Source organism: Agelaius tricolor, unplaced genomic scaffold (genome assembly GCF_023055355.1).
Source record: "Agelaius tricolor isolate 1412-34295 unplaced genomic scaffold, bAgeTri1.0.p SCAF_5, whole genome shotgun sequence".
In the NCBI taxonomy this organism is placed as follows: domain Eukaryota; kingdom Metazoa; phylum Chordata; class Aves; order Passeriformes; family Icteridae; genus Agelaius; species Agelaius tricolor.
Window position 1 is genome coordinate 17867664 of NW_027269265.1, and position 25331 is coordinate 17892994.

General features: G+C 36.9%; 1 protein-coding gene across 4 annotated transcripts in view; it reads right to left on the reverse strand.

Annotated features, from left to right (window-relative positions):
* Positions 1–25076, reverse strand: part of TTC8 (tetratricopeptide repeat domain 8) — a 40985-nt gene extending 15909 nt beyond the window's left edge. For 2 of the 4 annotated variants that reach the window (XM_071426651.1, XM_071426647.1), the window contains exons 1-7: positions 24837–25076; positions 18930–18959; positions 15891–16011; positions 11539–11602; positions 11236–11395; positions 9757–9846; positions 5994–6038 (exon numbers count right to left, since the gene is read on the reverse strand). In XM_071426651.1, coding sequence (XP_071282752.1) covers positions 5994–6038; positions 9757–9846; positions 11236–11395; positions 11539–11602; positions 15891–16011; positions 18930–18959; positions 24837–24944 — 618 coding nt within the window. In that variant the 5' untranslated portion in view covers positions 24945–25076. The remainder of the gene's footprint in view (positions 1–5993; positions 6039–9756; positions 9847–11235; positions 11396–11538; positions 11603–15890; positions 16012–18929; positions 18960–24836) is intronic. The other 2 variants (XM_071426648.1, XM_071426649.1) reach the window with 2 other exon arrangements.
* Positions 25077–25331: the final 255 nt, after the last annotated feature.

A 25331-nucleotide genomic window follows, 5' to 3' on the forward strand; every position in this document is an offset into this window, starting at 1 on the left:
AACATGCACAATAAGAAATATTTCTTCCTTTAAAAAGTCTATAATGTAAACAATTATTTTATTACAGGAAAAACAGAGAAAAATTCTAAGAAACAGATATCTGTTGAAGATGGTGGAGGTCTAAAATCTCTTTTGTCTGGTATACTGGAAAAGCAGGTAAGCTAATCAATGTTCTCTGATCAGCCACCATAGCCAGAATCTATGGCCTTTCCTTTTTTAGCTATAATTTCAACACCTCTGGTAAAACAAATATATGTCTTTTCTGTACCACAACCTACCATAGAAATAATGGCTTACCTATAGTAAGTATAGTACCATTACCATAATAGTACCATTGTGTTTCTTTTTTTTTTTAAATTTCATTTTATCTCAGAACATATCAAAGCCATGTTATGTTTTTTATATTTTCAGGATATCATCAGAAGTAGGGTAAAAAGTTTTAGCACAGAGTTGTTATAACAAAGAACCACCTTTTCTTGCCTGCTTTTTTAGGTAAACATTTTGCAGACCACAGAAATCAGGAAAAAGTTATCTATTAGGAACAATATGTAAAAGTTATGTGCACCAGTCACTCAGTAGCAGATAAACTAGTAATTCCAGGAAAAATTAATCTGAATATTGAAATGCTGTAAGAGCCCAGTTTAGTGACATCTATGCCTATGCTGGGTTTCTGTTCTTTCTGCTAGCAAAATGAGTCTGCAAGCAGTCAATGGGTTTACTTCTGACATAATGAAGAAAAGCCAGTGGAGATATGATAACTTAGACTCTCCTTTGGCTTTGTGAGAATGAAAAAGTAATTTGTTTTCTGTAGCAATTCAAGATAAGTAGTTGCATCAGTGCTGTCCCTAGGATAAAGAGACAGCTGTCATCATTCCCTGCCTCTGTGACAGGAGAGAGAAAACTCAGGTAAAACTACAACTCTGAATTCATTGTTTCTTCAAGTTGGGTGGAATCCTTGAAGGCCTTAGATGGCAGCTCTTTTCTTGGTTGCCCTTTGTTTCTCAATATCTTTGCAAATTGCCCAGCAGGGCCTTTGGATGCTACAATTATAACGGGGAATAGGCTTGTATCAAGACAGAAATGGTCTGGGTACCCTTCTGGATAGATTCTTCCTTTCATGGGAAGGTACATAAGCAATTTTGTCCCAGTACTGGAAAATCTGCAAAAGTAATTGATGTTAAAACATTGGTTACTTCTGTTGCATTTACAGATGTACAAACAACGTGGGTGACTGTCAAATACCACACCTGCTTCTAATGCAGCAGGAGCAGCCACTTCAGAGGGGTAAGGATCAGACTGCCAATACCACGCTCCAAAGAGCTTTCCTCAGAGCTCTCTGATGGCAAGGGCTCAAGAAGGAGGACTGAGTTTCAGAAAATGATCCCTTCTGCAGCTACACATTCAGGTTTCTTTCTGGTACCCTAATTGCTTCTGATAACTATTTTATGCAAGGCTAACAATTTTGGCTGTGATTGGAAAATGGGAACTAAGACTGCTTTAGGCTTAATAGACAGTAACATCAGCAGTTTATTTGTCAGTGCAGATCCTGAACTCTTCCTGGGGTCTTCTACTAGCATCAAGAAACACAGCATGACTTCATTTTGAAGTTAGCTTTTGAAATTTAATCCTGTTTTTATATTTTCCAATTAATGAAAAAGGAAAGGAATAAGAAGATCCTGTTTCTGATACTTTACAAGTGATTACAACAACTTCAGTCAAAAAATCCTACCAAAGTTACAAATACTTAGAAGTGTTTCCCTGAGAAGGCTTTGTACATGCTAAGTTAAAAACTTTTGCTGGTATTAAAAAAAAAAAAAAAATCTTTTGACAATGTGGCCCTTGAAATATTAGTAAATAAACTAAAATAGTCTTTTAAAAGTAAAACGTTTCAACTTGCCATGTCAATATGAACTGCTAGCATATTTAAATTTCAGTTCGCTGCAAAATTTGAGTTTTTAATTGTACAGTTTGACTACAAATCAATGTTCAATCTGCACAACATGTTAATTTAAAATCAGTCTGTAAGAGCAGTAGTGATATGCCTGTCCTGCACTCCTGTGTGCTGCTGGACATTGGTGTAGTCATATTAATATCTGAAAGGGAAAAACAGGATGGATTTGGAATTGGCAGACACTGATACGCCCTTTTAGGGATTTTTGATTGCAATATGTATATCAGTTCAAAAGGTACACTGCTTGTACTGAAAGTTTTAATAAACTTTAGGATATAACTCATCATCTGGACATACTGATGAGCTAAAGTTGTTACTGTCTAGAGCACTCAGCATACTCGAGAATGCAGAGCCCATTTCAACAACAGTCTTAACCCTGAGAAGCTTTTCAGAACAAATTTATTTTACTTCCAGTTCTTATGTTTGTGAAAATAAAAATGTCTAAAACCCCTGATACTTGGTGGATTTTTTGTTTCTTTTTTAAAAAATTTTTTTTGAAGAATTAAAATTAATGTAGATTCTTTAATTGTATTTAGCATGATTCTGAGTTTCTTTTTTTTGCCATTATTTCCCTTAGCTAAACTGTATTATAACTAAGACTTCCAAATTATCTACCAGCTGTAACACAGTATAAAACAGCCTGTAGGCTTGTGGCAATTTACTATTATATTACAAAATTGAATTGGTAAATGTACAGTTGTTTGACACAGTAATTTCATACAGAGTATTGTGTGCACCTAGAAATTAGATAGATGGAAATAATAATGAGCATCTGCTGCTTCTTTCATGAGCTGTTGAATGGCAGTAATTTTCCCAGCAACAATTACTGACTTAAGTCTTATTTGTAGACAAATCAACACCAGATAGTCTATAAAATAGCTGAGGAAATGACATAAACCATAGTCAATTTAACACAATTTATTTTGGTGAGTCTAGTCTGGATTTCTATATTTTGTAGATCTAACATAATTCCATTTCAAATAGATTTCTATCAGAGAGTATAAATACAAAGTATTGAGAAGGACTAAGGAGAAATGAGAGGTTGTAACTTCTGGCCACAAGTATATAGTGTACAACCTTTGTGCTTCCTCAGGACAAAGTGTTTTGCCATCATTACCCACCTGTGAAAAATGGCAAAATACAATGTCATGGTCTACTGAAAAAAGTAGCAGCTGAACTATTTCTGGACAAGTCTTTGAAACTGCCCTGCTCTTAGAGCATTTAGCCCATAAAATGGCTTTTAGAAATAGCTCAAGGAGTACAGAAAGTCAGTTATTAAGTACATGTGTTCAAAAGGAAACAAGTCAAGAACAGTAATGGATACAGAAATAGTATTTTCTTCGGACAAGTGTTTAATTTTTCATTACATAAGACAAAAGACTTTTGAATATATTTTCAAGTGCTGAAAAGCTCACTGCTTCTCTGTTCTTGCATCCCCACGTTTCTGATAATTGATAGATTACAGATATATTTAGTTTTAATTTGAACCAATTTCCTCACACTATTTATCCAGTTGAATGCACACTGATTAATGGCATTTCTCAACTGAAATTGCTGAGTCTTTTTTTTTTTCTTTCTATATACTGGTTGAATATGAAACAGAAGATAAATAATAAAACTGCCTTTGTTTCTCAAATAATAATGCAAATGAGAACAGTACAGACTGTTCCAGTTCAGCACAGTGACAAGGAAAGGATATTGTCACTACTGCTTTGTGTTTTATTTTCAAAACTGCAGGAAGTAGTATTCTATCCATGCAGAAAGCCTAAAGTAAAGACTTTTCAAACTTAAGTCAATTTCCCAGGGTTCCATGCCTTTCAAGTGCTTTCATCTCATCTCAGGCAGAAAAGTGTTGGGTTTTAAGAAAGTCCATTATCACACAGCAGCAGGAAATACAAAGATGTGAGAGATGTCAGTGATTGTTTTAACAAGTGATCAAGCAAGAGCCAGATAAACTTTAAAAAGTTAACATATGAGCTGTTTCTCTGATGAACCCTAAGTGACTAAATTATTTTCAGGGAGATGTATGATATTGAATTTGTGAAATGCCATTGCTAGGAGAGGTGAATAAACAGTGATGCAGCCACACATCAGCAGACATTAAAGTGTTTCTTTTTTTTAAGAAAAATTAATGCAGATGAGGTTCAACAGGAAGAGAGAACACTTTGGAGAATGGAGTTATATTGCAAATGGTGTAGAAAGCACATAAGAAAAGAGTCAGTGAAAGTAAATGAGAGAAAGCAAACTGAACAGCTAAAAAAATCACTTTAGAGATATACATTACATTATAAAGACACCTCTTTCTGTCATGTGGGAATTCAATTCCCAGCAATAGTTTCTTCCAATAAGATGCAATCATTAACCAAACACTGATCTCTCTCTCATTACACAGTAATGGTGGTGATTAAGCTGACACCTATTTGCTTGCAAGTATTTATTCAAACAGCTCAGGTGGGTAAAAAAATACACAGAACTCTTCCTGCAAGACAGTGATTTGGGATTCTCAGCAAGGATTTCAAAATACATGCAGTACAGTGCAGAAACATCTTCCAATTTTTTCTGGAGTTCTTGAAAAAATGACTCACATTATATGAATGTATGTGTAGCCTACAGACGCTGCATGTCGTTCAAGTGTAGACACATGTAGCATCGTATCAAGTGTCCCTTTTATTCTTAGTGAACTGGATTTTCAGCAACAAACATAAATTCTTAGTTACTAGCGGGCTAAAACCCAGGTACCTCCTTGATATTCAGTACTGGATTATGTAAATGTCAATTTCCATTTCTCTCTGACATTTCTGACACTTGCACTTACTGTTTCAATGATATTTTGGATTAATAGTGCATTACAATTCAATCCTCTTGGAAGAATGCTATGCTATAAATTGACAGTGTACAACTTTAATCATTTGGTACTAGATTAAAAAGCTTCATATAGCAGTACATTTGGAAATTATTAGGAGCTATGTCAACAACAGCAAAATATTTTTGGTGAGTGTTATTGATTAACTGGAGAGTTTAACTCCAGATCTAATTGCACACCAGCTAGTAGTGTTGCAGAAAGTTCAATAACTGTTTAGTCAACTATGCATTATTGACATAAATTTCTTTCAAAAAAACTTGAACATTTTGATTCCATTTCAACTTGGTGCACATATCTGAAATAGCTATAAAATATACTGACACTTCATTAATTCCATACAGAGATCCTTTCCCTGGGTGAACTGCCAAAAAACCTCTGCAACAGTTATCACTTTCTGAAAGCTTAAACAATATGTACCCAAACTTGATCTTTCCATTCAGAGCAGTAACATATGAACCACAGAAGAAAATTTTTGGATAGGTTAAGAGGGAAACTATAATTAGGAAAATATTTGAAGAATAAATGTTACAGACAATCGTATGGACAACATAATCTTTGTCTTGATATCACAAAACACCTCAGCATTACAGATTTACATTTCTAGAAAAAGTATCCAAAACCCTATTGATATTTTATTTTTATGTAGTTTCACCAAATACATTTTCTTTTTATTCACCCAAATGCATAAGCAATCATCTCAGGGGTAAAAAATGTCAAGGGATGCTCAACAATACCTGTCTTGTCAGGTATTTTCACCTTCCTCTGTTAATGGACAGTCTTTTGTAACTTATACTCAAGCCTCAGGACTCTGAACTTTCTAGGCTACCACTTCAGTTCCAATTCAGTTACCAGTTCAGCTACCACTCAGGCTCCAATAAATTCCTTTAACATGAATTCAGAGACCTTGTCATGTTGATCACTGAGGGACCCAGTTTTAAGAATTAGAACGTTTAGCTTCTCAAAAAAGATACCAATCTAATACCAGTATCTTGGTATTTGCCAATTTTCATTCCTGACTATCACCCCTGTGAGAAAGGATTTCTCCCTCTTAAACAACTATTAATGCTTCACTTCCGTACTTGTGATGTTCTACCTGGATCCTTAGTTTAGCAGAATACAGACATAAATAACTCAATCATACATAATAAAATCTGAAAAAGGAACATGTGAGTTACTTACATTTTTTATGTCATTTTCATGGTGAAAGATATACTCAAACAATGCCTGCCAGAAGAATATTTAAAACACTGTCATATTTCAAGAGAAAAATTGATAATATTCCTTCAGAGGAATATGGAATCTTGATTATGTTAAGCAGAAACTAATTCTTGAGGAAAACAATCACATTCACACATAACAAATGCTGACATTTGCATTTAAGACTCCAATAGACAAAAACTATAGATGTGCTATATTGTTGTCACAGGAAAGCATCCTAATTCCTAATCTGTTGCAAAAGATTAGCAGAATTGCTGCTTATCTTTGGTGCTTAACTTCACTTTAAAACATAAAAGGCAACTGTAACTTGAAAGTGAATATATATTTGAGAATCTGGTACAATTTTAATGACTTCTTAACTCTAAAACCAACCAGTGATCTAAAAAAAAGCTTTTTGCAATGGACACTCAGGTGCTTATATAGTGGCAAACCAACTTAAATTAAACACAGGTTTATTAAGAATGGAAGCTGAACAAACTTTGCCTTTGGAGAAAAAAAACTTTAGGCTCTGAAATATTTTGGGATCTGTAAAGGAAGAAAATGTTTTAAGAACTGTTTGTAAATTATAAATAAATGCTAATAATACTGTGCTTCTGAAACAAACCATCATAATAACAAAGCTTAAAGAAGTCACATTCATCAGCTGTGCTGTGCTTAACTGCTTATAAGGCCACAACAATTACACAGCAAAATAACTGCAGCTTTTTTTTCCTCCTGTATAAAGCTAATTAAGTCATACTACCTTGTAGTTGATCTGCACTAGAATATTAGATGAGTCTATATCAGGCAATGGGGGTGGCATTTTCAGTGAATAAAATGACATTGAAAGATACTGGATAACTAAATGGAGACTGGAAGCCTCTGTTCCCAAAAATGTATTATGGGTGCTAGTAACTCAAGGTTCAATTGAGTTGAACCTTGACCTTCTGCATCCAAATCCCAGGTCTTAATTGCTTCAAAAGAACAGAATATTTTTCTAAATTTGTTTAATTCATTCTAAAACACCAGGAGAAAGTATTGCCCCATGAGGAAAGAAATACAGAACAAGACCTCCTAAGGGCTTCCATGACCCTTCTGCCAGATTTTCTTAGACAAAATTCTTAAAATATTTACCTTCAGGAAACTAGAGAATTACTAATGAATTGCCATATCTTGTGAGAAAAATAAACCACAACCTACTTTTCTTCTAGTTTCAGTCAGAAAAGACTCCAAACAGATGATTAAAAGACATTAAAGGATTATAAATAGTAACACATTTATAAGGAGCTTAGAATAGGTAGATAAGAAAAGAATAGACAATAAAGAAGTAGTGGAACATTTTCTCCTCTAGTTCAATAACAGAGAAGCATTTGGTAAAAGTGTGTAAATCTGAAGTGACAAGAAAGATGTTTTCTTGCACGGCCGGCATGAGGAATTTACTGCTGTTATGCACAGACTCTGACCTTCAAAAGGATTTAAGTGGCTGAACATTCACTTGGATAAAAATATCTAGAGTTATCTTAGTAAGTCTATTAAAAATCCCCAAGCTGAAAAAGAGAAAACTTTCTGTTTCATACCAGAGAACAGTTGATAACTGGGATTCACCAGAGGCTTTTTCTGGTGATAAGTGATACCTTATACATCTACTATGGTGTTTCCTGGGATAGTCTTTAACATGGTTAATGATAGTCAAAGAGAAGCCACATTTCCATATACTTCAAAATACTGGAAAACCTCAGACAGATAATCTAACTTTAAAAAAGATACAGTCAGGCTACTCTTCAAACACATAAGGAGAAAGTATGTAGGAGGTATTCATATACAAACGTGAATAGACTGGCTAATGATGTGAATTCAATAGCTGCAAGGGTTATCACCTTTATGCACTGGGAGAGGTGACAGCACAAAAGTTTTGAAACTTTAATCAGTTATTCTTAATGGAGAGGGCAATCTGCATTCTCACCTCCTGCTTTGCCTTTAGCCTTACTGCTCTTTCTTTAAAAAAGAGTTATAAATCCATGTAGCTCCAAATTTAAACTTAGATCTTACATTCTGTGTGAAATGTTAATGTCATAATGTATTAGCTTCATAATACTGACAAGTACACTTGCTGCCTATGGATGTTTCTATGACTGTTGATTTACATTTTTTGGCTTAAGCTTCTTTTCATATGAAATTGAAGGAAGACAAATCTGCCACAAAATGCTAATTAAAACCCAAAATTGTTAAAAATATGTATGTTTCTCATTCCTGAGAGCCGTTGTTGAGAATATTTCCTCTGAAAGCTAACCTACCTACTTAAATAGCATGTAGTTAGCAAGCACAATTAAAAGCTAGCTGTCTTCAAGCAGAACTAAGCCTAGTTTTTATGGATATGTCTTGTGCTTCTTAATCCTTCCCAGGTTTCTTTACATTCCCTCTGTTTTCCAGACTGTAATGGATCTATAAAAATGTGTCTGCTGGCTGATTGCTGGCAAGGACATAATTGGACAAAAAGCATGCAGTATTTTTTCAGCACTGATAATGAAATGATTTGTAACTGCCCTCAGATGTTAGTCTGGAAGTCTTTGATTACCTCACCAGACTAGAACTTACTATATTTGATACCTATTCTTCTACCTAGCTTGGTTAAGGGGCCAAGGGACAATGATGCAAGCAGTGGGGGAAGGACACAGTGCAATTACACAGGATTTATTTCCTTTGAAAACCACACTGAAATGCAATGCCCTACATCAGTCTAGATCAGGCTTTAATAAGCAATGAAATTTCCTGGTTGCTTATGAAAAACTGTTAACCAAAGTTTTGGACTGGAAGAGCTATTTCCACCAGCACATTATCAGATACTGCCAGTTTTCTTAACAGTGTTCACCATTATGTTTTTCAAAATATTCTAAATTCATAGTGGTTTGTTCACCTTTAGGCTGGGAGCCAAATATAACTCCCTAGAGTGTGTTTGATACCTTGTGCTCCCTAGAAATAATTCCTTGATACGTTGTGCAAAATGAGCTGTTGGCCTCAGCCCAACAGTTGTTTTTTTATGAACACACTATGCAAAGAAAACATGTTCAACCATACAGCTAACTGGTTGTGTTGGGGAAAGATTCAACTGAAAGGCAAGATAAATCTCACAGCTTTCAACTCCCTGACACTCGGAGCTGAAACCTCTAAGTTGGGTGGATAACCTGCAAAAACCTCTTCTATTGTCAGATAGTTTCATTGGCTGTCAATCAGATGATCTTAACTGAAAATGAAGAAGTATTCTGAACAAAAAAATGGTACCTTTTACATAAAAAGTTTTAACTTATTCCACAAAAGCAAAGAAAAAATCCAAACATTGTGAACATTTTTAGGCCAGGATTTTAGGCCATCTATTTGTACACAGAAGCACATTTCCAGATATTAAGGAAGGTTCTGCTGGTTTTTTGCTCCTGGCTTCTTTTTTATTCTTTTAGTTGCCCTTCATCACTCCTAGATGCACAGCTCAAAATTATTTACCAGTGGAACATTTTTTCCCATATGAATGTTTTTCCTAGATTATACTTTCACCATAACCTTTTTAGACATAGCTTCAATTTCAAGTCTGGTAAACACTGTCAAAAGGTGCGTAACACACTATTTTTCTGGAGTTAATATCTAAACCACTGTTCATCATTGTTTTTATCCCAAATCCCATGTACAGTTACATCAGAATGACACCAGAAAACAAGAAAAAGATATCACAACACTAACTAAAATTGTTACATACCTTTGCCAGTTTGGGTTTCTGAGCATATTTAGTTAAATTCAGTCGAGACAGATTTATGAAAGGGCCATCTGGATTTGTTATCATTGAAGCCTGAGGGGAAAAAAGAAGCTTTTTAAGTGGGAAGATCCCCTACACTTTTCCTGAAGATTTTCAAAATAGTATTAGTATACAAAAAAACACCAAAATTCCAAACAAAACATTTGTAGATTCACTGCTCTACTGTGCAGTACCAACTCTTCCTTTTTATTCTCTGTCAATCCCCACTATTTCCATACACTGCCTAAGCATGTAGCTTGGAAGTTGGGATGCATAACCAAAAAAATCTTCAAGAAATACTTAGGAAGATTAGTTCTTACCTACAGTAGTGAGAGGATGACACATTTTGCCATTAATGTGATTTTAATATGTATTACATACTCATGCTGGTTGCAGTTTATTAATTGTGCCTATAGTATGGGATAAATTAGTATAAACTATTCTTCTTATCTTTTGAAGTGACAGACACTGAATGCTTATCAATTGTTTTGTAGTAGACACTTATGGTGAAATCATGCCACAGTCTTTACATGGTCTTCCACTAATATAAACTTCTCTCAAGGACCCTGTGAATGTGGAATTTGTCGGAACCCAGGAAATTCCTCTGGCTGCCCTGGAGGACTCGAGACCCTGACAGGGGGCTCGGAGATCTTGGCACAGAGTCAAAAACACCTGTGCCTTTGATTTTAGCCCAGGGGAAAAAAAAAAAAACAACTAACTTTGTATGAAGATGTACAAGCTACAAGAGTTTGAATAGAATGACATTGAATTTATCACTGGGTGAAAATGTAGAATTTGGGGGTTTTTAGAATGGAGGTTTAGGAGGCAAGATGGAGGAATCTGGGCGCGTCCAGTCTTTCTCCTTCTTCTTAGCCTCCATCACAAGTGCTGTGATGGTGGCACTTTTGGATTGGTTTAGAGTAGAGACAAACTGTCTAACATAGGTGACAGGTACTGGAAAATTATTGTAAATAAAGTACACGTAGTATAAAAAGGTAGCACCGCCCCAAGGCAGTCAGTGGGCCTCAACCTGACCTGCCAGACAGACCTCAGCAGGTCAGAGAAAGAATGTTATAGATAAGAAAAAATAAACAACCTTGAGAATGAAAGCCAAGGAATTCTGTCTTCTTCTTTGGTCTCGTGGCTGGGAAAAAGTGACTTTCTAACAGCTCGGGGTGATCTCAACACCAGAGACCCCGTAAGGAAGTTATATGAATCCTGGTGAACATGTGAATTTATGTACATTTTTTTACATAACCAGACTATCAAATGCACAAGAAGTTATATTTTCAAACTCTATTTTGAAAAAATTTAAAAAATTAAAAACGCTCGCTTCCTTCAAACTTGAGTTTAGAGGCAGCTTTTAACTAAACTACAGTATCAATGTGCCAGATACTGTGACCAAGAAATGCTCCACTCTGGGAAGAGAGGCAAGCAACTCACCGTGCCCGGCCTGACATACCCCCCGGAGGCGCTGGTGATGGGCCGAGCTGTGAGAGCTGTTCGGGGCGTTCGTATCGCCTGCTCCATGGTGTTGGGCCGTCCGCTCTGCGTGCTGGGCCTCACAAACCCTGTGATGGGCCTTCCTGACTGAGTTACAGGCCTGGAGATGTCAAGTACAGTATCCTTATGTTAGGTGGTATTCATTGATAGAGAATTTTAACTGTTATACCCAAAGCGTTTCATTTTCAGAATGATTTGTTCATTTTGAACTCGTTACATTTTAAAAAATAAACTATCACATACCTGACAGCTGGGCTGGGGCCTCCACCTTGGCCAGTTCCAGGAAGTTTCAAAGATGTTCCTGGTCCTACAAAATAAGAGCATTTCTCACTTCAGTTTGAGATATTACTCCCTTGTCCAGAGGACTTCAAACATGATCGTGTTTTACGATAAACAGTAAGCCTCAAATTTCTTTATTCAAACTGAGGGGTCAAAGAAGACAAACCCCAAATATTGCATTCTACTAATGATAATTTGAAAGACTTGCAAGAAACCTGCCAAACAATGACAGGTTTTCTTTCTTTCACCGTCTCCATTCTCTTCTCCATCCCACCTGGGGGGAGCGAATAAGTGCCTGTGTGGATGCCTACTGAGACTGACCCAAACAATTGTCAAGAACATCTTAGAAACACCACACAGTGCTAAAGGTAGAAGGTTACAGAAACGATGAGACCAGGCCAACTTGAAATGGTATATTTTCTATCTGGTACCCAGACTTGAGTAAGTAAATCTAAACCTTCCCCTACAGAGCAGATGGAGAATGTTATCTCATGACATTAGACCCTGGTAAGATCCCCACCTACAATTTAGAGCACTGTAGAGTGTGAACTTGTCCTTACCCAAAGGTCATCAATGAAAACACTGAACCAACTTGAGCTCAGGTGAACTGATGAAGGGTTCCCCTTTTCACGTATTTCTGTTTTGACAGTGGGTCATTAAGAATTACTAGTTCCTGCAGGTAGATTTTCATTCACTGGCATTTGATTGGGCAGTTCTTCTAATCTGCTAAGCGAATGTCTATGAGATAGTTTTAAACACTCGGTTGAAAGCAATATATGACATCTATACCTTGCAGTCTCTTTACTGCTTGTTACTATGTATAGTAATAAATGAGATTTAAGTTGACACAGACAATTACTGACAAATTACTGTTACTCATCTATGTATTTTCTATATACTTATGAACTGCTTTTATTGCAAATATTTCCAAGAACTGAAGATAAACTGATCGGTAGACAGTTTCCTTTCTTCTTTTTTCCCCAAAACAAGCCATAAGCAGCAACCTGACTACAGCTGTATTTAAAGGTAAATAATACAAAAGAAAGTATTAACCATGATCTCCTTGGTAAAACCAACTAAATATGCAATTGTGCTAAAATAAATAAAAAACCCTAGGATTCTCTCTCTTTTCGCTGAACACCCTCAGGATTTCTATTGCTTACTTGCCCTTCTGTGGTCCTGTAAATCTTGAAGTTTTTACTCCATATCAGAAAGGGTGGGCAGTTCACTCAGCAGAGTTTCTAACATGGTAACTAGGCACTCTTCAGTGAAATGAGGAAAGTTGCTTTCAACCTTTTAGACTAGCAGACAAAGAGTTCACTTTCTGAACTATTTTAAAAACTATTGCTGTAATATAAAAGAGGCAAGACATTAAAATTCCTTTTTTCAGACATGTTTTTTAATAACTACAATTGTTTTGAGTTTTTGGTGCACTGGGAGAATGCTTACAGTTCCTTTGACCTCACCCCAGGCAACTCAGTCCTTACTTGGAGAATTCCCAAGCCAACTAGCTATGAATAGATGCAAAAGGCCACAGCAGTGCATGTTGCCATTAGAAGTGTCAGAATTTAAGAGTGAAATTTCAGTAGTTAGTGATGACTGCAGATGACTCCTTTAATTCCCCAGTTAATGAAACAGCTGTGATTATCCATAATGCCAATTAGTACAACTTTCTGAAAAATATGCTGTCAAGGTAACACTTTTAAACAAGATTAGAATATTACCTGAGAAAATTAATGGTGTTAATAGTCCAAAAGTAACATAGTGGATTTTTCTGTAAAACGGTGCTCTAGGACATTTTCGTTAATAAACAAGATTGATGGAACATTAACACAGCAAAATTATAAGAAGAAAGATATCATTACATATGTATAAAGAGGAACCACAGAAAAGTAGTTTTTTCCCATGGATCCTATACACTTTAGTAATTATTTAATAACTCACGACTGACAGCAAAGTCATAATTAAGAGAGTTTAATCTGGAAACTAAGATAAGGGAAGATGTAAAACTGAAATGGATATGTAACTGATGCAGAAGGATTTAAACTGCTTAATAGGCGAAGTATAGACAATACCAATTGTAATATGAGAGGTGTGGCTACACAGTTTTATGTTTGGGAACTATGACTTTAGTGGAGGAGGATATCCTGAAACATCTGCCACAATGAAGACCTGAGTCAAGACCAACTATGGCTAACACACTTTAACAGCAAAAGGAAAAGCCCACAGTCAGTCAGCACCCATTTTTATTAAGTCAAGTGCAGAAGTGGAGTAATCACAGAACCAAAGAATGGTGGAGGTTTGAAGGGACCTCTGGAAGTCATATGGTCCCATGATGCCCAAGCAGGGACACCTGAGGACAGTTGCCCAGGACCCTGTTTAGATACTTTCTGGATAGCTCTAAGGAGGTAGATTTCACATTCTCCGTGGGGAGCCTGTGCCAGTTCTCAGTCACCCTCATAGTTAAAAAGAATTGTTTCTTGATGTTCAGAAGAAACCTCCTGAGCTTAAGTTTGTGCCCACTGCCTCTGATCCTGTCCCTAGACACCACTGACTCTGTCATCTTCACTCTGTTCAGTGATTTCTGTGCTTACTTTTTATGCAAACGTGTAACTCAGAGGTATAAAGAAAGTAAAATCAAGGTGTAGAAGAAAAACATATCTTTTATGCAAAAGTGTAACATTAGAACACCTCAGATGTATAAAGAAAGTAAAATCAAGGTATGGGATGAAAAACATATTTTCTGCATGTGAGTGGATCATTGTGTGGTTTGGTGACTACAAAAGACAAGTGGATAAATAGAAAGGTTTAAGAAATGACTTTCAAGACTCAACTCAAAAATTAAAATATATAGCTCAGAATGAGAAGATTGTTTAGCTTATCAAAGAAAAGATCACTGAATGATTTAATGACAGATTTAACTACTTACTTGGGAAATATACCTTTGAAAGTAACTTTGTATCAGGCATAAAATGTTCACAAAGAAGCAACAGGTGGAGTTATAGTTAATAATTCCCACTAAAGATATGGCATACTGATAAAATCTATTAAATTTAATAACTTACAAAAGACTGCAGGGAGTTCTCTATCTTTGGAAAGTTCTTATACTTTCTGAAAAATTATATACTACCTCAGGCACATCTAGCAGATTTGAAGCACGAATAGCAAAGCCTTATCTCAATGATACAGAAGTGGAGGCTACACTATTGTAATAATTTTCTTTGGTTTTGAAATCTGTGACACACTATCCAGAAGGTCACCTTTTTTTCAGCTTCAACATAACATGAATATATTTTTCCAGAATGCCTTATTTCTAAATAATATTCATCAAATTATTTTTCTTGGAAGATAATCTCTACCACAGGGGGCACAAAATCAAATTAAACTCCAGATTTTATTACTATGGTATTTTAAGACAGATATCCATAATTAGTTGATGACAATGTATAAACACATCTCCAGTACTGCTTGACTGTGACCGAGCATGTAATGAAAATTTTAAAAACTGGAAGAAGATAGATATGCAATTGCCTACATCCACACAGACAAGAAAAGCTTTTAACACTTCAAGTGTCAGTTTGGTCTATGTTCAGTTCTTCCCTTGAATTCCTTGACATGGTACATGGTTGAGAGCTATGCTTAATAAGTTACATAAAAACTTCCATGTGAACTGTACTAAAGAAACAGAGAAAAATATAAATACTGCCAAAAAAGTAGTGGAAGACAACTAATTATTGTCCACTTGAAAGGGAATTGACAAAGCTGAAAAATAATTGCATAGAAGAAACAATGTCAGAGCTGAAGAACTGCTTTGTGAAGGAAGAGAAAAATGAAGTAGAGAAAAGCAGAAAAAAGAAAATCAGTTAAGATAATGTTTGCAGGACATGATGCCAAAAGGTGGTATCTGACTGTTGACTACACTACAGGCATGTGGATAAAATTCACAGTACACCGAGGGCAGATTTTTTCTCTAGTTTCCCACAATGCCTAAAGAAGCCAGAAAGGAGTAAAAGACATCAACATACTGGTGGAAAAATCAAGTGACCACTTGCATCCTCACGACATTTCCTCAAATGTAGAGGAAAAGCTGACTAAACACAATTGAGCATGGTCTGAACTCTCGTCTGACAGGCCTAAGTACTACATCAAGAACACATGGTGGATCACAACATTGCCATAAAACAATCTAAAATGCTTTTTTTACCAATACTACATGCTGTATCAGGTCACCTCAGTTTGTTCAATTCTAGATGACAAAAGAGATGGCCAAAAGAGCTCTTGTTGAATCAATGTATTTAAGTGAAAGTCAATCTTACGTGCAACTTGAGCAATGGCATTTTCATCCAGGATGATCTCTGCGATTCCTTCTTGATCCATATCAATTTCATCCACATACACCATTTCTGTCAAAGCCCGTGTTTTCAGGTTCCAGGCAGCCTGAATAAGGATAAGTAAAAAGTAAAATGTCTTCAAGACACTAAGTAAATAATCTAATCAGCAATTTTTTCATTTCTTTATTATTCGCTTCACAGCTTTATTAGGCCTGAATAAGGTATTGACTTAAAACAGCTGAGTATATCCATCCATCTGATGGAGGTATAAAAGGAGACTAAGTCCTTTATTCAAAGCATCAGCTGTAAAACACTGTATAAATATACACCCCAGGCATTTCAGATTATGAGAGCATTGAAATCCATTTTAGTGACCTGAACTGACAAATTACTACACTGTATGTCTTGGAGGATAATCTGAGCAGCGTGGAAAAGCAAGCATAACTCTAGCCTATGTGACAAGCTTTGTGTAGACTGTGAAGTCACCAAATCAGTGGGGAGAAAAAAGAAAACAAGAAAAATCAATAGCAGCCATATAGAAATACCAACAAAGTAAGTGCAGGTCCAACCACTTTGATAATTTGATATGCTTGTAATGTTCTCATAGAACTGGCATGATATAGGAAGTCACAAGACCAATCCCTGATCTTCCATAAGATATTGAAAAGATATTTTTTTCCAGAGTAAAAATCACTGCCAAAATAATTAGATTTGCTTCCTTTCTAACATGGAGTACAGCAATCTGGTGGAAAAGCATATTAAATATTGGCTAAGGAGACCTTTCAAACTAGAAACAGACTATCTTAATAGAAATAAAGGTCAAACACATGGAAATGTTTGTTCCTTAAGTAAGAGGTATGAGAAGATCTGAAACTCAAGCTTATTTAATAATTTAAGTAATCATTTAATGAGACACTTCTCATTCACCCTGTCATTTCCTCTAGACTTTCCTTATACCTTTATGCAAAGTTGTGTCAATCAAAAAGAAAGTGTATCTAAAGATGCTGAAATATTTAACTATTCTTTTAAAAAGTGCTTTCTTCCAAGCAGAAGGAGGACGTCAGCCAGCTGATTCAACCACAATTGGAAATTTTTGTTCAAGAATGAAGAAAAGGGAATTCAGCAGGATGATCTGAATCTAGGCCAGTCATAATCCAGATCTCCTTTATTTTCTCTTAGTTTATTCTTATGTAGCAGGATGACAGCCTTTAATTAATGTTGAGATTTCTGTTAAATGTTCAACACCTTTAACAGTTTTTCATTATTCTATGAAGTATTTAGTTTGTTGAATTTTTAATACCTTGATGCTACTCTGTTCTTTTCAAAGACATGTATATCTGCAGTCAACATGACCATGTCTACACGGGGAATATTCTCCAATTAGAGCTCTTGCATAGCCAAGCACAGGCTAATTTCCTACTAGAAATAAGAAAATCTGCCCATAGTAATGATCTTTTCCTGGAAATTGGAAGTAGTAACTCCTCTACACTAATTGCTAAAACTGAGGTCAGCTCTTTACATAGGCATAAGTGTATTATCGTAATTTTTCCACTAACTACCATGTGAAAATGTGTTTTTAAAATCAACATGTCTCTTTGTCATTACTGGGCAAATATCTGTCATAAAAAATAGATTCCTTAGGCATCTCTTCCAGTGTAAAGCTCCTAGTCCGAGGCTTCACAGCCAACAAAAAATTCAAATATCATACAGTATTCCTTAATTAAACATCTGTTTGTAGATTACAGATTATCTGCTTTCTCTTTGTGGGCCTGATAATTTTGTTTTGTGATAAGCACCATGTCTGGAGCTTATGAAGATGAACTGCATTTATATGAAAAGGCATTTATAGGATAAGAAAAGGAAAGGGGAGCTCATTTTCTGATGACCCACATATTCACAACATAACAAATTTAGCTTGCTTAACTCATAATCAGAAAATTTACAATACCTAATAGCAATTAAAGAGGTACAGAAATGTGATGCAGTATATAAGTATACAGTATACAGCATGTAAGTCTAAACTCCAGAAAGAGAAGTGACATAGTGTTTTTCACTCAGTTTTTGAGAAGTTTGTAACTGAATCAAGTATTTTCTTCTTGTTCCTGAAAAGTCCAAAAATCAAATTAAAAATACAGACTTTGTTTTCTCTGAACATGGTAACTTATTTTTTCAAGAGCTTGTATTCCCCAATAATCCTTTCTATTATAATAAATTTTATTCCATACACAATGAAAACCCCAGAACACATCTACATTGTGAAGGGTAATAATTACACTCAAAAAAGATATCCAGCAGTGTTTCAGTGAAACCATTCTCCATGTAAACAACTTGCATGAATTCATGGAGTAAAGACCTGTAAAATATGTTATGAAGCTGTATTTAAAAACGCCATTGCACATTGCATTTAGTCTCTTCTGACTGTAGCCTGGAACCAAAAGATGCCATCACCTGCCCGATACTATTCTTGCTATTGCAATAATCTAGAGCTAATGTGGGCAGAGGAAAATTAATTAATTACTCTCAGTCTTCCATCACTTATGCAAATCATCATCATGCACCTACAAGGCTACTAGACTCTGCACAAGGTAAGCAGTGAGCCTGAACTGCAAGAGCAGGAAGAGCATGGGCAGGGGCCCACCATTCCATGCATTAAATAAAACATGAAAGTGAGTCCTAAGAGCACAAACATTGTTCTGTCTGTGAATACATGTTGTTTTCTTCCTAATCTCATCTGCAGATGAAGGTCATTCAGTTCAAGGTAGATTCAATTTAGCTTTTAGAAAGCACCGAACTGCTGAAAAAAGATATAGGAAAAGTATGAGAGAAATAAAATTCTATCAAATATAAAAGCTGCCTTTTCAAAATATCAAAAAAATCTTCCCCTCATCAAAAGTAATGCCTTACCAATACCAAATAAAAATTTATGCTATTGAGGACATAACTACAAAGCAAGTATTATTCAGTGTATCAGAAATGCTTCCCAATGATTGCATCTCATGATTGAATTTATGGAAAGAACTTTACCTGAAACACAGTATATTCAGAATCAAGCTCCTGAAAAGAGAGAAAATAGAAACTAAGGAATGGAAATGCCAAACAATAAAAACAACATGAATGTGCTTATACTCTGTGACAACCTCATTTTGCACTAAAATTTTCTCTCTGACACATATATCCAAATTTTCTTTTAATTACATTATCTCAACTTACACACATTATGAAGGTAATCAATGTTTTGCACAATGAAAGTAAATTTGCAGTAAGTGTATCTTTCTAATACCTTTGCTTTCTTGCTTCTCCTGAATCTAGCCAAATCTTAGATTAACATGCAAGCATTATGAAGCTGAAAAATGACAGATTAGAAGAAAATGAACTTGGAAGACATATGCACACCTCCTAAAAATTAACTAGATTATCACACCATGGTCTTTAGAATGTCTACTTAATAAAATCCATTTTTGCACACTTTTTTAGCTGCTGCTGGTGATCACAATGATACCACTCAAGAACACAAAAGAAAATATCATGGCTTTTTCATGGTACTTTTATGATGAAAATTATGTATTCATTGCAATTGGACAGTAATATTGCAAGTGGAATAAATGTCAAATTAACAGCCTATTGCACTACCCAAAAAAAACCAAAAGAAAAGCTACCAGATGAAGTTTGCTGTAAGTGAAAAAGCTGGAACTTGCATCTACTTGAAAACTTCTAGTAAAATTGAGTAAATACTGATAGGAAAAAATGTAGGTTTATCACAAATTAATGTGTAATTATCATATTTACGTAATATTTAAACTACCCTTCACTTCCAGGGACTGTGGATGAGTTTTTCCTGATGTATTACTTTAACTTTGGACAAGGAAGGTAGGAGATGAATGTTACTTTCTCTAAATCACTATTAGTCTTTTGTAGTGCCAGATCATTTCTGCTCCTAGAGGTAGTGAAAAATTTCTTGCATATCTGGCATTGTGTAAATCTATCACAGTTAAACCAACTGTACTGGACTGAATACACAATCTTCAAGTAATTCAGACTATAAAGGGACTTCTGAAGGTCTCTGGTCCAAAGCCCTCAAAGCCAGGTCAGCTATGAGGTCAGCTAAGGTTGTTCAGTATCTTGTCCAATTGGATCTTGAAAACTTGCAAGGATGGAGGCTGCACAGTGCTACTGGGCAACCTGTTCACTGCTGACTATCCTTACAGAGAAATGCTTTTCTCCGTACCAAGCCAAAGCCTCCTTCACTTCCCTGCACCATTGCAAGTGGTCCCTGGCTCCATTTTCTTGAGAACCTCCTTGTATGTATCAGTATCAGATTAGATATTACTATTAGAGCACACCAACGTCTTCTCCCAGCTCTAGCACTGCCCTGCTGCTGTTTGCTTTGCAGCCAAGACACAGAGCTGAGTTCTGTCCCACCAGGAGAATGGCAATGTCATGATCACCCCTCTGCAGCATGAGGCATGGTCTACTTCTTTCCATTTGAACCTTTTTACTCAGTAAATTATATGACAGCAGGGACCCAGAATACTGGTGAAGGACATCTTCCTTCTGTAGTGTACTGGAATTTGTGGTCTTTAAAGGATTGTATTTGGAGTCAAAAAGTTGTTCACTAGTGTTAGAATGCCTAACACATCTTACACATTGAGCATTCTATGGAACTGAACATTAATTCAGGGATTAATCTCAGTTTACTGTGACGTACCTGGGCCTGACTAAGGCACTGAAACTGGCTTTGCATTTCAGTTGAATGATTAAATGAACTACTGCAATTCTTTTATGTATAGCAGTTTTTTTCTTAAAAAACCAAACTATTCAGCTTTCTAAGTAATAAAGGACATTGAGATATTTCAGCTTACATTTTGTTCATCCCATTGTGTCTGAGTATTACAGCACATATGAAGATGGTTTTAAGAACAGTAGGAGGTCTTCCATACCATATGTGCTACAGTAACTAATGAGGAGAAGTTTGGAATATTATGTCAACACTGATATAAAAATGCCTTGATGTTACAGATGTGTATCTTACTTTAGGCATTGTTCATTACTTTAAAAAATAATTTAAAAATCAAACAAATTTGCTTATGTAGGAGCATTTATATTACTATAAAATTCAGAAATTACATCCCTCATGATGTAGAGTTGATCAATAATAATAAAACCATTGCACTCTCATAATTGTAGGTGAGAGTATGCATTGTTCATACATACTAATACATTGTTTCAGTTTTTGATAAGAAATAACTTTAGATTTTAAATAACTCTCAAGCAGGTAACGGGATCCTCAGATTAAACAAAAGTATGGAATAACAAAAATTACATTAGAATATAACATATTTTAACATGGGTGGATCCAGCAGTTGCTACACATGCAAGTAATCCACAGGAACTAGATTTTGAGAGGATTAACAAATAGCATTGCCCTGAAAGCTTGTCTCTCAAAACAAAAGCTCAAATTTATTATTCATTTACACATATAAAGCTCCCTTGAAAGTCAAAAGATTGTAAAACTAATGAAGGAACTATTTAATCCAGATCCCTAAATCCACTGAGGGCACTTTAATATTAAAATGCAAAGTCAGTTTATGTGAGTATCAAGAATACTTAGAATAATGAAGTTTTTTGACGCTTATAGCCTGGAAGAGGGAATATATCACATACCTTATATTATAATAAGGCTTCACTCTACAATTAGTTTTAAGTGAGTACAATTTAATACATGCAAAATATTAAAATCATTATATTCTGAAAATGCTCTTCAAATGATTAAGAGCAGAAGCACAGAAAAAACCCCAAACCTTTATCCAGGAACAATGATGTCACTCGAAGTGTTACTATTTTCATGCATAAACTCACAGTCTCTTGCACCATTAAGTGATTTCAGTTGAAGATGCTTTTTTAAATCAAGTTCAATGCCCATAAACATATCCATGATAACTTTATTATGACCTTAAAAAAACAAGTATGCAAATTATAGCAGCTGAAAATTCAACGTGGGAGAAGAAAGGATGAATGAACAAAAGCAAATCCTCATAGAAGACCATTAATTAAGTTAAAGGAAGAACATCCACTATATGTCAATTATATCAGGCAATTTTTTTCTATTGTCAAACTAGAGCAGGCCTGATACATGGGTTCTGTTTATTGCCTTGAATCCTACATATGGAACACAAAGAGTAATCAGATTAGGTGACTAATCAGGATGATCAACAGAGACAGTCCTGGATTGTATTTCCTCTAGGTCATGCTATTACTATAAACACAGAAGACAAGGTCTGTTTGCTTACAATAGGAAATAATTAAACTGAACACCAGTATTTTACATGTTTCTATGACCAAATGCCAGTCACACAAAATACAATTTTTATTTATCCTAAGATAACATAGAAGTGAATTCCACCAATACCATTTATATTTCTAATTATTAAATGAAGAAATGCACAGGACATTTTATAGAAAAAAAAATTCAATCTTCCATAAGATGTAACCCAGTAGCAGCTAATTATTCTTCTATCACAATGTTATTTTCTAAGACATCTTCAGGAAAACTTCATTGATTTTAAAACATTTCAATTTTGCTGTTGTGCCCTTTAAGAACTCAAGATTTATAATGGCACAGTATTTGATACTGCTATGTAAGAAAATTTCTGATTCATGCCTAGTTAGCTAAAAGGTCAACAAAGAAGTTTAGAAACCTCCTAGGGCTTACTGCATCTGGTTGCAGGGTTCAAAGAGAGTTCTGCACCAATTAAGACAGCCTCTAAATGTATGAACATGTGACTATTGACTAGATCATCACTAAACTTATTTTTAAGATCTTTATATCATCATTTGCCATGTTCTTAAAGGAGAACTTCTCGTCATTATACTTGTGATCCAAACATATCCCAAATACTAAGCCATATGTACAGGGAGTGGTAAATCAAGACATAGGTCAAGATATACTGGGCAAGAAAATTCCTTACTACATTTTCAAGTGTGGTGGCAAAAATGCACCTACTTCTAAGGCTATTGTAAAAAGCTGGTTTCAGCAGTCCATAGCTCTAGGACACTGCTGCAGATGCAATGGAGCAGGAGTGGGGCTGTCACTTAGCAGATGAGCTGGGAAAAAAGTGCAGGCTTTCACACAGGAAAGGCCATCTCTTTCAGGCATCTCACACTCTCCAGCTGGGCAATGTTGGTATTTTCCTTTACTCACCTGCTGTTACATTACATGTCTTAAATGGGAGAAGGCCAGTTGCCTGAGCATGAAAAAGCCCTGAGCTGTAAGAGTCACTGTTTAACTCAACCTGGGCATGTCTTTAAAGGACACCAGCTCCTGTGGCTGAAATTATATCCTAATGCATGCTGTTCAAAGAAGTGAGTCCCTGAGCAGTGACAGAGGCTACTGTTCCTACAAGATCCCTCTTTCCCTGGCTGCAGAGGTTGGGAAGCACATGCTTAGCAGAATATGGGACAAGGGGATAAGAACAGATGGCACAGTGATTAAAGCTGTTGAGTATTCCTCATGCTGCACAGCAGCTCACTTAATCCAAACTTTCTGCAAGTGTTGTCATTTGTCTGTCTGCTTTCCTGGTGCCCAACATGACATACAATACCATTTTATACTTGAGCTTAAGCACAGAGTAGAAATGCAGTTGTCTTTACATTCCCATGTTGAGATCATAGCTTGAAAAATGTTTTACTCATTAAAAACTTCATAAATTAAGAGCAATGGAAGCATCATGATCTTTACAACTTTTATTTACTGTTATCTGTGCTATTTCAAGAGTTTCTTTCACAAATCAAGTGTTGTCCTTCCATATGCAAAGATCACATATATAAAGACCCAATAATGTATATACATATAAATAATACAGCACTAGCATGGAACAATGCTAGTCCCATACTAGCAATACTGAGTCCCATTTAGGGGTCAGGAATAATGTTCTTGGAATACTTTCTCCACTAAAAACGTCTCTGCTGATGGCTCCTTGGTGGTGTCTTACAGTATAAAACATAAAAAAAGAATCTTTTCAATATCTATCCTAAATCAGTTCAAACAATTACTGTACTTTATATTTACATTATTGTGTGACCATGCAGCTTTCTTTAAAAACTTGTCCTTTGTGATAAAAAGAACTGCATTCAAGATTCTTAAAACATCTGTCTATAGGATGCTTTGAGACTTACGAATTTACTGTAAAGTGTTTAAGATGAAGACTGTTCATTTACTGTTTTTAAAATATGGCAGAGAAAATGTTTACATGCTTGTAAATATTAATCCAGAAGCAACTTTCCCAAATCCTTTACTCTTACAGAAGGGTGGGAAAATATGTAGGTATTGAAAAACATGTCCTACATTTCCAGAGACTCTGCAGCTGGAAAAAGAGCAGAGAGAAATAAGCAAATGCCTCCTGTCCCAAGATAGGGCTCGTAGGTGAGCTGAGCTAAAAATGGTATCTCTTAATCTTATGTGATTTGGTCAATACAGCAGCTATGATATCTAAACATCAGTATAAAATCAACAGGAACATCCCTAGCAGACCTGATTTTTAATCTCAGCTGTTCTCCCTTTAACTCCCCAAAATCTTGAGTGCGTTAAAGTTCTCGTTTGGAAGAGCCTGGCCCGGCAGCAGTCACGGCAGCTCTCCGGCACTACCGGCGGCACCGCTGCTCCCTCCCAGCGCTGGGGCCGGGCCGGGGGGGCTGCCCCGGGGCGTGTCTGAGGAGGAGCCGCAGCGCCGGCTCCGGGAGAGGGGGCGCGGAGAGGCGGCGCTGCCCGGCCTCCTCCTCGGGGAGCTCGGCGCGGCCCAGCGCTCGCTGCCGGGCTGCACGCGGCCCCTCCGGCGGCTGCAGCAGGCACAGCGGGCTCCCGGGGTGCCGGGGCAGCCGGGACGCGGCCGCTGCCGCCCCTCACCGCCGCCTCCCGCCGCGGCCCGGCCCCGCTACCTGCTCGCCGAGCGGCCTCTCCAGCAGCTGCGAGCAGACATCCGCGCACTCCCGGAACTTCCTCCGCCTGAAATAGCTCCAGGCCTGGAACAGCGGCTCCAGCCCCATCTCGCCGGCAGGAGCACCGCGGGAGCTCCGGCCGGGCCCCGGCACAGAGCGGGGCCGCGTTGCCGCCGAGCGGGGCCGCGCTGGTGCCGCCGCGGAGCCGCCGGGCCCCGCCTCGGCCGGCTGGGGCGGAGCGCCGGGGCCGCGGGGGAGGCGGCTCTGGGCGGCCAACGGGGCCCTGCCGGGCCCGGCCGGCTGCCCTGCGAGCCCGGGCACGGAGCTCTTGGCCGAGCCCCTCCCTGCCAGCGCCTCTCGTGCGCTTATTACATTGGTGACTGAAAGCAGAATTTGATCTGTGATAGTGGCATCAGTAGACTTCCGATAACCAACTCTTCTTGACTGTTGTCATTTTCTGTCCTGTTATCTAGAGGAGTTAGAATAAATGCCTAA